The 17,500-nt window shown below is 44.9% G+C and overlaps 1 protein-coding gene across 1 annotated transcript in view; it reads right to left on the bottom strand.

The window, feature by feature from the left end:
- The window catches only part of reps2 (RALBP1 associated Eps domain containing 2), a 97,663-nt gene that overhangs the window by 64,092 nt on the left and 16,071 nt on the right, over positions 1-17,500 (bottom strand). The window contains exons 2-4 of the mRNA XM_063201777.1: positions 6,735-6,858; positions 2,463-2,719; positions 827-932 (exon numbers count right to left, since the gene is read on the bottom strand). Of these exons, the coding sequence (XP_063057847.1) occupies positions 827-932; positions 2,463-2,719; positions 6,735-6,858 (487 nt within the window). The remainder of the gene's footprint in view (positions 1-826; positions 933-2,462; positions 2,720-6,734; positions 6,859-17,500) is intronic.

The raw sequence follows: 17,500 nt of genomic DNA on the forward strand, positions 1-17,500 counted from the left end.
TGTGAGACGGCAGTGGTGTCATGGTGGGTTTAAGGGGGCTTTACGGTGTGGAGAGCCACTCCACTGAAGGATAATCCACATCCAGCTCCTATCCAGCTTGGCACTGACATCTAAGGAGCCCCGCAGTGCCAGCTGCTTTGAATATCTGGGGTTGTATTTACAGGATTTTACAGAAATCATCCATTTTCTTTACCTTTTTACCTTTACCTTCACCGCATTATTTATTAAGGTCTTACAAAATATAATAACGTGTCACTGACATGTCACTGACGTTTACGTCCTTGTAAGTCGTATTGTGTAAAAGTGTCTGCTAAATTTAATGTGATGTCACTTTTGGATAAGAAGCTGAAAAATGCAAAGACATTGGGTCTCAAAGCGCCAGAGAACTTTAAAGGCTTAGTGCACATACCATACAATTTGAGTGCATTATATACTTTTGTGTGCCTCAGGGCTTGTATGCTTCATGACCAACAACCCTTATTTGTAGACTAATAACCCCCTTTTTAAAGATCTTGTTTGAACTACTAAGCCTTTATTCAGACATGGCATTGTGAGAGAGTGACAGGAAATTAGTGGCAGAGAGAGACCCTCTCTCAGGAAATGAGGAAATGATCAGGAAATGACCTCGGACTGAAAGCAAACCTGGGTCCCCGGCGTAACAGTATGGTGCCTTAGCCGTTTGAGCTATGGACGAGGCCATCGATCATTATTTTGAGGAGCTGGGGTTTATTTTTGTCGTATACAAGGTCATTTGTTAGGTCGTAGAAGGGAGTGAAATACGGAAGGTGTGGGTGGGTGGGTGAGGAGTGATGGACAGGTGACTTACCTAGCGACTCTGTGCCGTTTCTCTGGCCGGCGTAACCGTAGCGACAGTAGTTGGAGGGAGATTGAGGAGGGGAGGCGCCAGGGGTGCGAGGAGGAGACCACGGCTCCTGCAAAAGAAAGCATTTCAATTCAAAAACTACTCAGTTCAAATACACTCCATTTTTCATTCAACTACATTCAAAGACAGCAAAAGGTCACGTTGAGCTCAGCTGCATGCAGAGAATATTCCGATTTTCAAGGGAATGGTGTCAGTATTCGGTGTACATACGAATCATCTTAACTCTTTATTTATCCAGAGTGTGTGCTCCAGGAATATTACGGTTGCAGAACACTGTTCCACAACAATATTCCGGAATTTTAACCTGAATACTGTGCATGCAACTGCACTCATTGCATTGGCTTTGCAGTTGATCATACTACTGTAAATGCAAAGATTCTAAGTCTAATTTAATGCAAATAAATTTGTCAAATATTCCCCTGAGTGGGCTGACTTTAGCAAAGGAAAACATTTGTTCAAACACATAGATGATAAATGAAAAGAACAGACTTTGTTTTACCCTTGTGTACCATTCCATCTGATCTGACCCAAGATTATGTATAGATTATGTATTCATGAGTCGTGTTTTGTTTTTATACACCACTGCCAACGAGAAATACATGCATGCTGGGATTAACAAACATTAAAGTCTAACTGTTCTGTAGTAGGATCCACTTTGTACCATGTGCCCTGACTGCACCACCATGATTGCTCAATGCAATATTCAGCTAGAAACACCATGGGAGTGTCATGAAAGTCAGACGGTACAGTATGTGCATAGAACAGGAAAAATAAAGTAGCTCCTACTGTAAAGCCAGGCTCAAGCTACACAACTATTGGCCTGATTCTCAGCGCAAAACCCCCCTTACGACAATCGGTGGAACATTTCCACCCCAGGATTGGCGGGCAAGATTTCCTCGTCATGTGCGACATCCTAAGATGCAATTTTGACGGCTCAAAGAGTTGGCCAACCGCAAATCGCAGATATCAAACAATGTTTGATATTTACGTCTCGAAATAGAGCGTCCGGCATTGCCTCTGTGTTTACGAGCAGGGATAAGACTGACAGTTGCGATTCTCTTTATGCGTGTGGCACAACCCAACGTCAAAATCTGACACAATTTTAAAGTTGTGTAGTTTGAGCCTAGCTTAAGTTAGCCTGGTGACGCCATCCATGTACTCCGCCCAAAGATTTTGGCTCCGCACATCGTCTGGCAAAAGCCTCGAGCTCGGTTCTCGCAGTGTTTAGCCAATCATCAAACAGTTGAGAGTGGTGACGTAGAACTCACCCGCAAGCTCCGTTACTGATTGGTTAAGGTAACTATATTCACACTTTCGTTTTGTTATTTGTATGCTTTTGCGACGCTATAACGTAACAGGCATGCTAATAAAGCACAATATGGGTTTTGAGTTTGGAACTCCAATTAATTTAAATGATAGAGTAAGATCAGACCATCTCCCACCATCCACGGAGACGGATTCCTCATGGCTTTTGCCAGACTGATTGATGGTGTCAACAGTTGGCTTTTCGCCCAGGCTAAGCTTAAGTGTGAGTCAAAGAAATCGGCATGATAACAGTCACACTACACTAGAGAATCACCTGCTTGTCCATGCTGCAGTCTGGCGGTCTGAAGGCAGTTCTGTCGGCAGTGGAGCGCCCGAGTGTTCTTGTGCCTGCTACGATGCGTCCCAGTGTCCCTGTGCCGTACACTACTACCGTCCCTGGCATAGGGGGCGCAGTGCTGAACGGGTGATGCTGGTGGCTGAGGCTGAGGCTGCTGTCACTGCTCTGCGTGTGGTTGGCGTAGCGCATATCCACCTCGCTCTTCACCCCAGAGAACTTGGGCAGGGGCAGGTCTGAAGAGATGTAGAAAAAACACACAGACACACAGATGGTAAGAACAAAAATATTGTAGTCAAATTTCTACCTCACTTTTTATTTTCATTTTTAACATTGATGTTCATCTATTTGTTAAGCACTTTGAGCTGCATGCCTTGTATGATATTGTGCTATACAAATACAATATTATTATTATTATTATCATTATTATTATGAAAAAAGTATAAAAATTGCAACCCTGAGTGCATCCACCCTGAACAAGTTAGAGAGCCCCTAAACAGATGAGCACATAGGAAAAGAGGTGAAGTCCCTAAAGCAGTCCAATTCCCTATTTGTTTTTTAAGTACAAAAAATATGTTGAAAGAGAGTGAGAACACACATACACACACTCACAAAGGTGTGGATACACACACACACTTACACATGCACATACGTATATAGCACACACGCACGCACGCATGCACACACACACATATATAGCACATACGCACATACACGCGCATGCACGCACGCACACACGCACGCACACACACAAGCACACACACACAAGCACACACACACATCAGCAGAGCAGTCATGAGAGAGGGGTCGTAAAAAAACATTGCAGCTTGGCCTACATTTTGCCTGAGGTGTGTGACGCAACACTGATACCGTTTGTCTGATGTTGCAGTGCATTGCAGGGGGCACGATGAATCAGATGCATTCTTTTAAGGGTGGAAAAACACATCAATAAAGTATGCTGACTGGATTGGAAAGATAGAGCTTCTTGTGCGTTGGAAAGAATGCTGCAATCTTTTCCCTCTTCTTTCAAAAGATGCCAGACCATTTCAGATGTCTGACCTAACAAGATATACGCACAGTGTACAGGTATGTGTGCATTGGCATACTTGGTGTGTGTGCGTGTGTGTGTGTGTGTGTGTGTGTGTGTGTGTGTGTGTGTGTGTGTGTGTGTGTGTGTGTGTGTGTGTGTGTGTGTGTGTGTGTGTGTGTGTGTGTGTGTGTGTGTGTGTGTATGTGCGTGTGTATGTGCGTGCGTATGTGTGCATGTGTGTGCGTGTGTGTGTGTGTGTGTGTCTGTGTGTGTCTGTGTGTTTGTGTGTTCTTAGAACAGCTGGGCAAACTGAAACTGGCAGTAAACTCCAGCTGTGAGTCTCTGGCGAGCGGCCCACACCGAGGCTTTCACCAGACACCAGTCAGCATGTTCAGTCAATACACATACATGACCTGCTGTGGTGGCCCAAGGCATACACACTCTGTAGACATACTACACACACGCACGCACGCACATATATACATGCGCACGCATGCTCGCTCGCCCTCACGCACACACGCACACCCTTACCCCCCAAGATGCTCTCTGCATGGACAAGGAGGCTGATGTATATACGACATAGGCATGTATACAATTACTTAAGTGTCAATCCTTAGTCCTGACAGGGATTCCTAATCCACGTCATGTTTCCCCTCTAACACAACAGGCTTCACTGCTCAGCTGATCTACCGGCTTTGAATGCCCATTAAGAGCAGCTGATTCAGTGCCGATGGGGTTAAATTTGTGGCAGGCATTTTACTCTTTCAAAATACTAATTAGTTTTGATGTTATATATTAATTATTACGGTAATACAACAACTCGATTTGAATTCCAGGCAACCACACCTGGCCCCAAAAGTTGAAAAACCCTGGCCTAGCACATGCTGACGTCATACTGTATTTTCAGACATGTGGCACCATCAACTCATAGGAGCCCCTCAAAAATTAGATGTCGCACCTCAAGGGGTTATCCTGGAAATAAATGAGTGAATGAATGAATGAGTGAATGAATGAATGAATGAATGAATGAATGAATGAATGAATGAATGAATGAATGAAAAAAAAACATAAAATAAATGACATAAAACATAACATAAATGAAAGTGCCTCTAGGAGACTCTAGGGCTACAACTTGCTCCTTACCTAGTCACCACTTATAGATAACTAGATAACTGGGTCAGTCGCTAAAGCGTACTCTTAAAGCGCTGTCCCCAATGTGACTTGGTCTCGTGTGACCTGCCATGCGATTGGCTCTGGGGAGCTGCAACAAGTGTCACTCCTGAGCCTCTTATCACCTGCTGTGTTGCTCACCTGTGTGTGTGTGTGTGTGTACAGTGTGTATGTGTGTGTGTGTGTGTGTGTGTGTGTGTGTGTGTGTGTGTGTGTGTGTGTGTGTGTGTGTGTGTGTGTGTGTGTGTGTGTGTGTGTGTGTGTGTGTGTGTGTGTGTGTGTGTGTGTGTGTGTGTGTGTGCGTGAATGCGTGAATGCTTGTGTGTGTGTAAGGTTGTGTGTGTGCCATATCCTGTATGTCGGTGTGTAAACTGCCTTTTGGGACAATAAAATCCTTCCGGGCTCTTCGTCTGGCCAAGCTGCGGTGAACTCAGGGTTCCCAGAGGCTGGACTTGGCCAGTGTATTTCAAATGCCTCTGTATGCTACTGGTCAATCTGTATGTTACTGGGGCCTATAATTAGAATCTGGTTCAGGAGTACACCAGGTTAAATTAAGAGTTAAATCATTGTTGTTGTTGTTGTTGTGGTGTTTTTGTGTGTGAGTGTGTAATGTATGTGTGTGTGTGTGTGTGTGTGTGTGTGTGTGTGTGTGTGTGTGTGTGTGCGCGCGCGCGCGCGTGTCCATGTGTGTAGTGGGTGATGTTTTTGTGTGTGTGTGTGTGTGTGTGTGTGTGTGTGTGTGTGTGTGTGTGCGTGCGTGCGTGCGTGCGTGCGTGCATGTTTTCAAAACAGTCTTGGTCTGGGTCTGGGGCAGCAGAAGGCAGTGGCGCTCGCTACGCTCCTTTTGAAAACAGCCTGTTCTGGGACTACCACTAATCCAACCAGCATTACGGGGAGACGCAGGGAGGGGAAAACTGTTTAAAAACTACAAATGGTCCATGCACAGCGTTCATCCTAGTTTCAAACAACAGGTGAGTTAGGGGGAAGTTTTTCTTTCTTGTATCATGACGGGCGGGCGTTGACCTGTGGCAAAGGTTAGCACGTTAACCCAGTTCAGTTGTCGTGTGGGTGAAAAGCTCATCCCTATTAGGGCCAAACCCCGCTGTGCTAAGACAAGATGAGAGGGGGTAGGATAATCCCCCCACCCCTCTCTCTCTCTCTGTTTGTCTCTCAGATGTGTGCCGAGCTGGACTGCCGAGCTGGACGGAGCTCTCTGATGCACAGGGTTGTTGGTACTGTGGGCTAGTCTGGTCCTGACCATCCAATAATACTACCATTTCATTTCGTATTCATGGTCTGGAGGTTGTTTGGTTGTTTGTGATTTGATGCTATTGCAGGAAGCGGGAAGGACATTTTCAGAAAAATCAGGTTGAAAAAAAAAATGTCTAGGGTCTATTTTTGGCTATGCAGGACCGTTTAACAGACATGTCTGACAGAACATCCTACCGTAGGATAAAATTACAATGTAGGACCGTTTATCAGAACATTGGCCAAATCCTACTGCTCAACATCGCTCCACAGAAAACAGTTACCAGACGTAGTGCGGAGCCAAGTCTCTTGGCGGAAGTACGTAGTCGTAGGATGGTGCGCGAGGCTAACTGTGGGCCCCCTGAAATAAAAATAATTCTGGTGTTGCCCCCATCACAATCATGCCATTGTTCTCTATGGGCCCTCTGTGAAATTGTGGACCCCAGAATTGTCCAAGCCGCACTCTCTATGGCCCCTGTGAAGCTCTGGCTCCTCCACTAAATTGTCATCATCCGCCACACCCTCCACCCACTTTGTGGGAAATTGAAAGAAAATGAATATGTCTAAAGGAAATGACTTTGGGCCAATACCCCTGCCATATCAGACAGACAGCCACAAAGCTCTGGGACCCCTGAGATCACACAGACAGAAAGACACACACACACACACACAGACACACACACAAAATCATGCTCGTGCGTGCGCACACCCACACAGACACACAGACACAGACACAGACACAGACACAGACACAGACACACAGACACACACACACACACACACACATACATACATACACTTACCCCTGGAGATGCTCTCCAGGCAGACGGGGAGACCGACTTGGGCGGCTGCCAAGAGCTTCAGGGCCACGTAGAACTGGCCCGTGCCAAAGTAGCCGAGCTGCTTAGCGCCACACACCTCTGTGATCTGTGAAAGGGAAAAGGTGGCAGATGTCAGGCTAGAAATTGCGGTTTCAAAACTCTTATCCAGTCTCATCATAGGAAGCTGGAGCAGAATGATTCCTCAATGAACAGGAAAAGGACTAAGGACAGGAAAAAGGATTGCCATAATTTTCAAGTAGTCCTTTCAACCTTTAAAAACAATGTCATTGCTACTTGGTCTGTCTTAGGGTCTCCTTTGCAGTTATTATCTCCTAACAATTATCCTTAAGGGCAGTCATTGGTGAGTGGTTAGGGCGTCAGACTTGCATCCCAGAGGTTGCCGGTTCGACTCCCGACCCGCCAGGTTGGTGGGGGGAGAAATCAACCAGTTCTCTCCCCCATCCTCCTCCATGACTGAGGTACCATGGGGCGCCACTGAGGGCTGCCCCCTTGCACGGGTTAGGCATAAATGCAATTTCGTTGTGTGCAGTGTTCACTTGTGTGCTGTGGAGTGCTGTGTCACAATGACAATGGGAGTTGGAGTTTCCCAATGGGCTTTCACTTTCACTTTTGAATAATAAATCCCTCCTAATGTTGATACACAGATTGTTTGTGTCCTTTATGTTGCCAAACCATCGCTTACAAGGCTGGTCTCGTAACACAGTCATTGGAGCAGTTCATTGGATTCAAAGGGTAGCTTAATTCTCAAGATGGCTTTGTTTGAAATACAACTCATCTCTCCACCCCCTTCACAAACCTTATTACTGCACCCACTAACCTCGCTCATTTCAATGTTTTTTTGTGTTCCCGTAGGATTTCCGGTCTGCTAGTTCCGTTTAGGCTGCCTATGGCCCTTCTGAATGGTTTAGCACTAGTAACTGCTACTTAAATAGTAATGGTGCCGCCCTTTTAACTGGACAATAAGGTGGATACTAGGTGACAGGGCTTTTACTGTGGCTGACCCTCAATATTCAGGCTGATGATGTCCCTCTAGTGGTATTTTCCACTGGGCACTTGTAGAATATTTTGATACACAAGCTGCCCAGATGAGATAACCTTTGACCTTTTCAACATGTCGGAGAGAAATTGTAGTTTATTTCCCTCAAAAAGAATTATTATTTCCCTGGTTTTTTTTTTTGTAGGCAGCATTAGTATCGTGAATGGTAGGGTAAAACGCTTATGTGAAAAACGTAAGCCCACCAAATATGAATCAGAAAATTGTTAGACGCATGTTTGGCAGTTTCAAACATGCACCCTAACAACATCATCAGGGTAAACGTCGGCTCTGCTGTGTTTCTTGTCACTAAGACAATCAAAAGGACAATCAAAAGAACACAACACCCTTGGGTTACACTTTACTTGACTCCAGCGTTATACATATGGCATAACAGTGTCATAATATCGTCAAAACAGTGTCATGATACAGTCATGAAGGAGTCGTAAACATAATGTCAATGCCATACACGTTCCATGGGCTGTCTTTGCCTTAACCAACTGTCACTTAATGACATAATCATACAATGTTTATGACATTGACATCATGTTTATGATACATGCATGACTGCATTATGACAATATTATGACACCGTTATGTCACACATATGACGCCGGCGTCAGGTTAAGTTTTATCCACCCTCGTAATTTCCACTTTTAGAGTGGAAAGCATCATCTTTCCCATAGCACGTGAATGAATCAGAGGAGTGTGTCAGTGATGAGAATCTGTACGTGTGACAGGGAGGAGAGAGTGCACTCCTGTTTCAAAAAAGTACAGAGCACTGCTTTTCCAAAGTTTGATTCCGGGAAATAGTCAGATCACATCACTATATAATAATCACATCTAACCACTGATGGATTGAAAGATTTCAGGACTGACACCTTCAGCCAAACAATAAACAACCCATTATTATTACGCTGACAGGCAGCTGGTATAGAATGAAGAATGTGCATGTTTGTTTTGACAACCAATTCAGTAAAATGACATCTCTGTGTATTTTGACAGCATATTCACAAAACTGACACATGGATGGCCTACCCACAATGTAGTCATGCAATGCAACCTTCCCACCCTTGTGTGTGTCACTGAATAAAATATGACTGGATGTACAGGTCAGTGCTCCATCTAAGATTGGAACATGGTGCATGCTATGCACACTGGCTATACAATCTGACACACGTGCAAACACCACACGCACACGCACGCGCACACGCACACGCACACCACTATCCCCATGAGGGCTCCCAATTGACCGTCATTATAATGTGATTAACTCAGAACACATTTTAAAAAATGCATCTGTTTCCCCTCCAAACTACCATAAGCATGGCCCAACACTGTGTGGGAGAGAGAGAGAGAGAGAGAGAGAGAGAGAGAGAGAGAGAGAGAGAGAGAGAGAGAGAGAGAGAGAGAGAGAGAGAGAGAGAGAGAGAGAGAGAGAGAGAGAGAGAGAGAGAGATCTGAGCTAACACCTGCTGTAGATGCTTAGCTGGTGCTAGAGGTGTGGGATCAAGAGAGCAGCATAGCCTAGGCATGGCTCTGCCTGGAACACAGCTCTCATGACCAGCTACTAAGTGTGTTCAAGTGTTTTTACAAAGCAAGATCTGGCAATAAATGAGACAAGTAGAGGAGACTAATACAATACAATACAAACAGTCCAAAAACATATGATTTAGTAAATGGCATTTTCACAAACCACAGATCAATGCTGAACTGAAGGCCAGTTGCCTTATGCTCCAATCAACAGTCTAACTATTACCAGCATCTGACATAGACAGTATATGGTCCATATGGGGGAATGGAGAATATTGACTTTTTCTATTAGGCTTCAGTGTCCAGGTTTGCCTGTTTACTTTACAATCAGGGTAGACATTGAAGCATTGTAGGCTTAATTCACCTCTTGAGATGAAATGTTTGCATGTTTACTTTACAATCAGGGTACACATTTGCAGCATAGTAGCATCACCTCTTGCGATGAAATGTTAGTGGGAAAAAAAATCTAGAACACATTCGAAAAACATAACGAAAACAGTTCTTTTAATGTTATGCCATTCCTTTCGCCACCATTGCGATGGTCAGGTGCAATACTGACCTTCAAGTACTAATCTCTCAAATTCTTCTGGGGCACCGAGGCACAGGAAATCTCTGCCAATTCGTCGATTTGTAGTTTTTTTTAATCGAAATAAACCCATATATATCCCGATCAGCGCGATGACAGAAGCGTATGAAAGTGCCAGGGTATGAAAGAGCTCCTTGTTCTGAATGCTGGACTGAAGAAGGTGGAGGCCTGCAGTCTAATCTCTCTCCCCCCTCCAACGACTTGCCCACTGAATTTCTTGAACAACCTCGTCACACACGGACGCACGTACAAGCACATGCACGGAAGCCGATGGATGTGTGGGGGGCAAACAGATCATTTGTTCCTGGCCCAAGGATAGAGGGGGCCCAAAATGGGGTCCTCGTTACATTGTGTGTATGGGGGGGACTTTTACATGACTTTATCCTGGGCCCAGCCAAAGCTGTTAGAAGCTCTGCACACACACACACACATTCACACACACACACACACGCGCGCGCGCACACACACGCGCACACACACGCGCACACACACGCACGCACGCACGCACGCACGCACACACACACACACACACACACACACACACACACACACACACACACACACACACACACACACACACACACACACACACACACACACACACACACACACACACACCCTCCTCCACTTAAGTCCAAACAGTCGAGTGTTTCGCAAGGATCAACATTCGGCCCCAGTTGCAGCTATTCAGATATTTCTGCACTTGTTCTCGGCTTAGGTGTCCACGTGCCTCAGCTTTCGAACACTCAACCCTCAACAATACCTGCGGAAATGTATGACGCTCACTGTTTCAAATGGCACCTCCTGTATCAATATGTAAATGTATGTGTTAGTAGTCACTGTTTCAAAAAAACATTCCCATGTGTTACTCTGTCTCAAATGTAAAATAACCCCTCAAATTATTATATATAATATATAATATTATAGTATTTCGATTTCTATGTGATAAATAAAACTCCTTGCATGCTTGCATCCTTGTATGCAGGGTTCTAAATAAACTTTTTTCATCACCATCCAAAATGGCTAGGAGATGCTAATTTTACTAGCCAAACGGTCCAATGGGTCGAAGTGGCTAGTAAGTTGGTCTTATCTACCAGCCAAACTTAAATTTCACCAACATTTGGCCAGTTGGCTGGTGTTCATTTAGAGCCCTGTGTGTATGTCTGTGTGTAACATGCTGCACGTGCGAATCATCTATTGATCACACTGCAGAACCAAAGTGCTTTGACACTTCCTGCTGAGCGTATATACACGGTATAACGTACCTATTAATCACTCTGCGCGACTGAAGTGGCTGGCCCTTAATAATAGGCAAAATCAATAGTCTGAAACTGCCCCAGCGGGAGCGAACGTAGAGTGCCTCTCCCACTGAGAGAGAGAGAGAGAGAGAGAGAGAGAGAGAGAGAGAGAGGGTGTGTGTGTGTGTGTGTGTGTGTGTGTGTGTGTGTGTGTGTGTGTGTGTGTGTGTGTGTGTGTGTGTGTGTGTGTGTGTGTGTGTGTGTGTGTGTGTGTGTGTGTGTGTGTGTGTGTGTGTGTGTGTGTGTTATCTGATGGGGGCCAGCCGATTTAAGTAGTATGGGAAGAGCTGCTTCTTGTCTCGACAATATAAAGGACGTGCCAACAAGTAGAGCCAATGCCTGCAGATTGGCCCCTTGGCAGCCTCACAGTGCCTGATCCACTGCACTGGATAAACAGTCATTAGATTACCATCACTCACCTATTTTGGGTGGCCTGCAAGGGGGAAAGGGAAGAGCAAAAGAAAAAAACAACCCTAGAACAATGTTCTCATATCCCGGATCTGGATATGGGCAAAAATATCACAATACAGGTGTCCTAATAAAGGAACGGCTCGGGGAGTATTAGAACATCCTCAGTCATCACATTTCAAACAAAACAAACACCCCACCATCCCCCAGTTCCTTCACCTGGAGGCTTCTTGGAGACCAGACACCCCCACCACGATGCTGCAGTGTGGCACTGCACCTCTCTCCAGATATGAAACTTAATACGGGTGTCCTAATCAATGGCAGTAAATACAGTAGGCTACAGCAAGTAAAATACATTGGGGCAGTGTGATGGAGTGACCATCACTAGGGTTGTGGGTGTGTTCTGACTAACATGCCAATGAGCCTGGCTCTTTGGTGTAGCGGTCAGAGCCCCAGTTTACTACTCCAGAAGGTCTGGGTTCAAGTCCCAGCTGGGCAACTCTACTCCCCTTCGCTACAAATGGTGTCAGGCCATCGGAAGTGTACCCATTGTGTGTGAGCCGTAATTCCATTTGAAGGGACCCCCAGGATTGGTGACCCCGGTGTGAGGGACCCCAGTGATGGTTGAAGCATTGATGACGGGGGACATTGGATGGGAGAAGCATGAGGGACACCATGAGTGTGTGAAGGGGAAGGCAGCGTGATGGAGTGACCATCACTAGGATTGTGGGTGTGTTCTGAATAACATGCCAATGAGCCTGGCTCTTTGGTGTAGCGGTCAGAGCCCCAGTTTACTACTCCAGAAGGTCTGGGTTCAAGTCCCAGCTGGGCAACTCTACTCCCCTTCGCTACAGGCAGTATCCGATTCCAAACCACTGCAGATCCCACCCCCACAAGCCTCCTCACCTGAACGTTCCTTCGAGCACACCCCACACCCACATCCTGCACGTCTGTCCTTATAACAGCTTGGTCAGCATCAGAGCATCCTGACTCACTCCATTCCAAAAGCCCATCTCTTCCCTCTCACTCAACATGATCTCCAAAAATTCCGTGCTCCTGGACACGGATGTTAAGGACACAAAATCCGTGTCCAGGAGCACGGATTTTGCCAAAATTCCGTGCTCCTGGACACGGAATTATTTTCCGTGATGGACACACAGAAGTGCTCTCTCTATATTCCCACAGCTCTGTTTCCACAGTCTTGTGTTTTCTCAGGATTTTTCTAATTTCAAATATTTTTTTCTCAAAAAAAACATTTCTTACTGACGGCTTAGGGTTAGGGATTGTTTTGGTCTGGGCACAGCTATTTTTCTTTCATTCATTATATGAATTTGATAGCCTAGCAACCAATTGAAAAAGGTATTTCTCAAAAATATGTCTTTAATGACAGGTTAAGGTTAGGGAATGTTTTGGTCAGGGCACAACTTAAATAACTATAGCATTGTTTTGTTTAGGATTAGCATTTGGTATGTATTTTCTAATGATAGAGTTAACACAGTGTTTTTGTAATAGCCTTTAGAAAGCACTTCCGTGTGCCCATCACGGAAAACAATTCCGTGTCCTGGAGCACGGAAAACAATTCTGTGTCCAGGAGCACGGAATTTTGGCAAAATCCGTGCTCCTGGACACGGAATTATTTTCCGTGATGGACACACAGAAGTGCTCTCTCTATACTCCCACAGCTCTGTTTCCACAGTCTTGTGTTTTCTCAGGATTTTTCTAATTTCAAATATTTTTTTCTCAAAAAAAAACATTTCTTACTGACAGGTTAGGGTTAGGGATTGTTTTGGTCTGGGCACAGCTATTTTTCTTTCATTCATTATATGAATTTGATAGCCTAGCAACCAATTGAAAAAGGTATTTCTCAAAAATATGTCTTTAATGACAGGTTAAGGTTAGGGAATGTTTTGGTCAGGGCACAACTTAAATAACTATAGCATTGTTTTGTTTAGGATTAGCATTTGGTATGTATTTTCTAATGATAGAGTTAACACAGTGTTTTTGTAATAGCCTTTAGAAAGCACTTCCGTGTGCCCATCACGGAAAACAATTCCGTGTCCTGGAGCACGGAAAACAATTCTGTGTCCAGGAGCACGGAATTTTGGCAAAATCCGTGCTCCTGGACACGGATTTCGTGTCTTTAACATCCGTGTCCAGGAGCACAGAATTTTTGGAGATCAGGCTGTCTCACTTTAGCTGGAGGTTCCTTGGAGCCTGACTGTCCCCCATGCGGCCATCCCACTCTGATGCATCTCTACTCTCCCACCAATAAAGTACCCTATCTTACTCCTCTGCTGTAGCGTAAAATTGCACTTTTGACCCTGGGCAATATCAGAACATCCTCAGTCATTAGATCCTGAAATCCACGTGAATCCCCACACCAACAGCCCTCAAGACACCTTTGACACTGGATGCCCAGCCATCCCTAACTTCCCCAACTCACTCCTACCACTTTTCTGCTTATAATTGCCCCCATGACTCGCCCCCTCCCCAGGCACCTCTCCAGCTGCTGCTGTATGGAGCTGAACCTGAGCGGCGTAGGCAGTGTCAGAACATCCCATTTGCCATCAGCCCCCCACCCCCCCTGGAGATACTTTCGAGAGCAGATTACTGAAGCCCTCCAGCAGAGATTCTTTAAGTATAGAGATATGCCATTGTAATAGGTTGCTATGGGCACCTAACATGACCAGGTTCCGGTCTGCCTATAGGGGCGTGTCATAATACTCCTAGCATTGAATAGAACAGTCCTCAGGTCTGCCTAGGTCTGCCTAAAGGGGGGGGTTTCCCCCCCTCCTTCTTACAATAATAGAACCCGGAAACAATGGGCCAATGGAACCTCTCTCTCTCTACTCTCTCTGCCTCCAGTGTCCGAACATCCCATCTGCCATCAGCATTCCACTACCACATGGTGATAACCTTGGAAACCAGATGCCCCACCCCTACTCACTTACTGAAGCCTTCCTACGGTCCTCCTTCTCTACTGTATGTTACTGAAGCACCCCACTCCCTCTACTGCAATATGGAACACATCCCTCAACGCCCCAAATCTCCCACCCCTCTCCTCTAGTTGCAGTACCGTACAGTATGTTACTGTACCCCTCCCCCCACCTTCCCACCCACAGTACCTCACCCCACTCCCCCACCACACTCTCTTTCAGGCTCTGCAATATGGAACTAGCCACCCCCCCAACTTTTTTACAAAATCCCCCCTCTCCCCCCTCTCTCTCCCCGTGCTGCAAAATGCAACAGCCCCCCCAACTGTGTAGCTGATGCACACTCCCCCCACCCTCCATTCCCCACTCCCCCTGCTGCAGTGTTAAAAATGCCTGCAACTATGTTTACTAACACCCCCACCCCCACCCCCAAACTCTTCCAACTCACACTCCAACCACTGCAATATGGAAACCTCTAACTATACAGTTGTTGCATGAGCATTAAGCACCCCACCCCCCCCCCCCCCCAACACACAAACACACACACACTACCTCACTCCACTCCGCCACGTAACTCCCACTGCAAAATGGAAAAAGAATCCCCCAACCACACCCACACACACACACCACTACCCCCTTGCTGCATTATAGAACATGCACCTCTGCTCCCCTTCAGGTCATGTGGGCCTCATTGATCCAGAACAAGAGAGAGAGACAGAGAGAGAGAGAGAGAGAGAGAGAGAGAGAGAGAGAGAGAGAGAGAGAGAGAGAGAGAGAGAGAGAGAGAGAAAGGGTCCTGCTGCAGTACTCCATTCCACGCCCTGAGGGAGACGTCCCCAATGTGCTGACAATGCCCGTGCTTACTCACTGTGGCAGTGAAAAATTAACCAAGGGAAATCACATTAAACTCTCTCTCTCTGTCCTCGTCTTTTGCTTCCTCTTTCTCTCCTTCTCTCTCTATGTGCATCTCTCTCGCGCTTTCTTTCCACTCCTCCTTTCTTTTTCTGTATCTAGGCTCATTTCTTCCCATTCCTCTCTCTTTCACTCTCTCTCTCTCTCTCTCTCTCTCTCTCTCTCTCTCTCTCTCTCTCTCTCTCTCTCTCTCTCTCTCTCTCTCTCTCTCTCTCTCTCTCTCTCTCTTTCACTCTCTCTCTCTCTCTCTCTCTCTCCTTATCTCTTTCATTCTCTTGTGTCTCTGCGTACCGATTAATCCTGCTGAGGTTAGCAAGCACAGTTGCCCCTCTCCCCTATAGAGGGTAATTGCCTAATAACACTACTAAGCACTGTTCAACAACGCCGCAGCAGAGGAGCCCTGACTGACACCTACAAACAAACGTATTTTGATCAACAACACCGATAAAATGCTTTTTTTTCAACACCGAAAAACATCCGCATTCCTCCCTCCCGGGCAAGCTGATCTTGTGTACCAGACTTTAAAATATGCAAAGTATTACCGTAAGCTAGTACAGCGAAACGCGGCGGCCTGCTGTGACGACTGCGGGCAGACCCAGGGCTGCACTGGGGGAGAAATAGGGCCCGGGCACTTTTGGCTTAAAAGGGTCCCTCATAATTAGCAGCGCAGAAGTGACTCACTGGTAGGCCCCTATTTTCAGAAATGTAAAAAAATATATATGGGTGGTTGACGTTTAAGGGCGTAACACAATTAAAAAAAAAAGTTATTCCAATTCCTGAAAAAATTGATGGAAAAAAATAGAAAAAAATAAAGCATTTATTGGTCCGTGGAATTTCGCCTAATTTTTGCCATTTTTGGGAAAATGTGTCCTGCATCAACACATTGCATAGGCATGTCACACCGCAGGAAAATGAAGTCACACCACAAGAAATTCACTGCATTATGGCAACTTGCTCATGCCAACTTCAAATTATATTGTGTTTAATCTTAATATGTGTTTTCATTTACAAAAAACATCTTTTCAATCTATAAGAGCAGTCACAACACAGGACACCATAAAATGAACCTAAGCATTGCGTGACAGAAACATTGCAATGTGAAGACATATTAAGAGGTTAATGGTCACCTTAAACTTCCACAGCACTCTCCAATAACTGAGGTACTGACTGGTTAGGAGCCAGTCTTTAAGACCCTTGTAGTTGGCCTTGCAGCAGCCCGTTCACAAACATTGACATACATGTCACCCCACAGGACGTAATTTTTGCTACGAAATTGAACTTGTAGTTAATATTACTGTCTTGAGTTTTTTCACATTCACATATCTTAATATAAAGTAAATATTTATGCAATCATGCCAAATGCTTCATACATTATTCAAAATGTTGTTGGTTTATTTATATATATATATGATATTCCAGGTTTCAATCACACCGCAGGATATTTGACATACGGTATAAACCTTTACATAAATCTTAACAAAAATGTTTCTTCTCATCTAAGACTAATATGAAACATAATGTACCACATCTTCTTTCATTTGTGTTTTAAAGGGAAAATAACAGTTTTGTAGGTTTTGAACCAATGTTACGAAAAAACAAGGCGTCACGTCAACCACCCATATACATTGTATATAGGGGTGATATAAGGTAAATTGGGCCACTTTTTTTTGCATATAAGTGAAAGGGAAAAAGTGGCCCAATTTACCTGAATTCACCCTACATATATGGGTGGGAGACGTGACGCCTTGTTTTTTCGTAACATTGGTTAAAAACCTACAAAACTTATTTTCCTTTAAAAAACAAATGTCAATGAAAGAAGATGTGGTACATTATGTTTCATATTAGTCTTAGATGAGAAGAAACATTTTTGTTAAGATTTATGTAAAGGTTTATATGTCAAATTTCCTGCGGTGTGACTGTAACATTAATGAAACGATATATAATAATATATATATAAATTAACCAACAACATTTTGAATAATGTATGAAGCATTTGGCATGATTGCATAAATCTTAACTTTAGA

Source organism: Engraulis encrasicolus, chromosome 6 (genome assembly GCF_034702125.1).
Source record: "Engraulis encrasicolus isolate BLACKSEA-1 chromosome 6, IST_EnEncr_1.0, whole genome shotgun sequence".
Taxonomy (NCBI): Eukaryota; Metazoa; Chordata; class Actinopteri; order Clupeiformes; family Engraulidae; genus Engraulis; species Engraulis encrasicolus.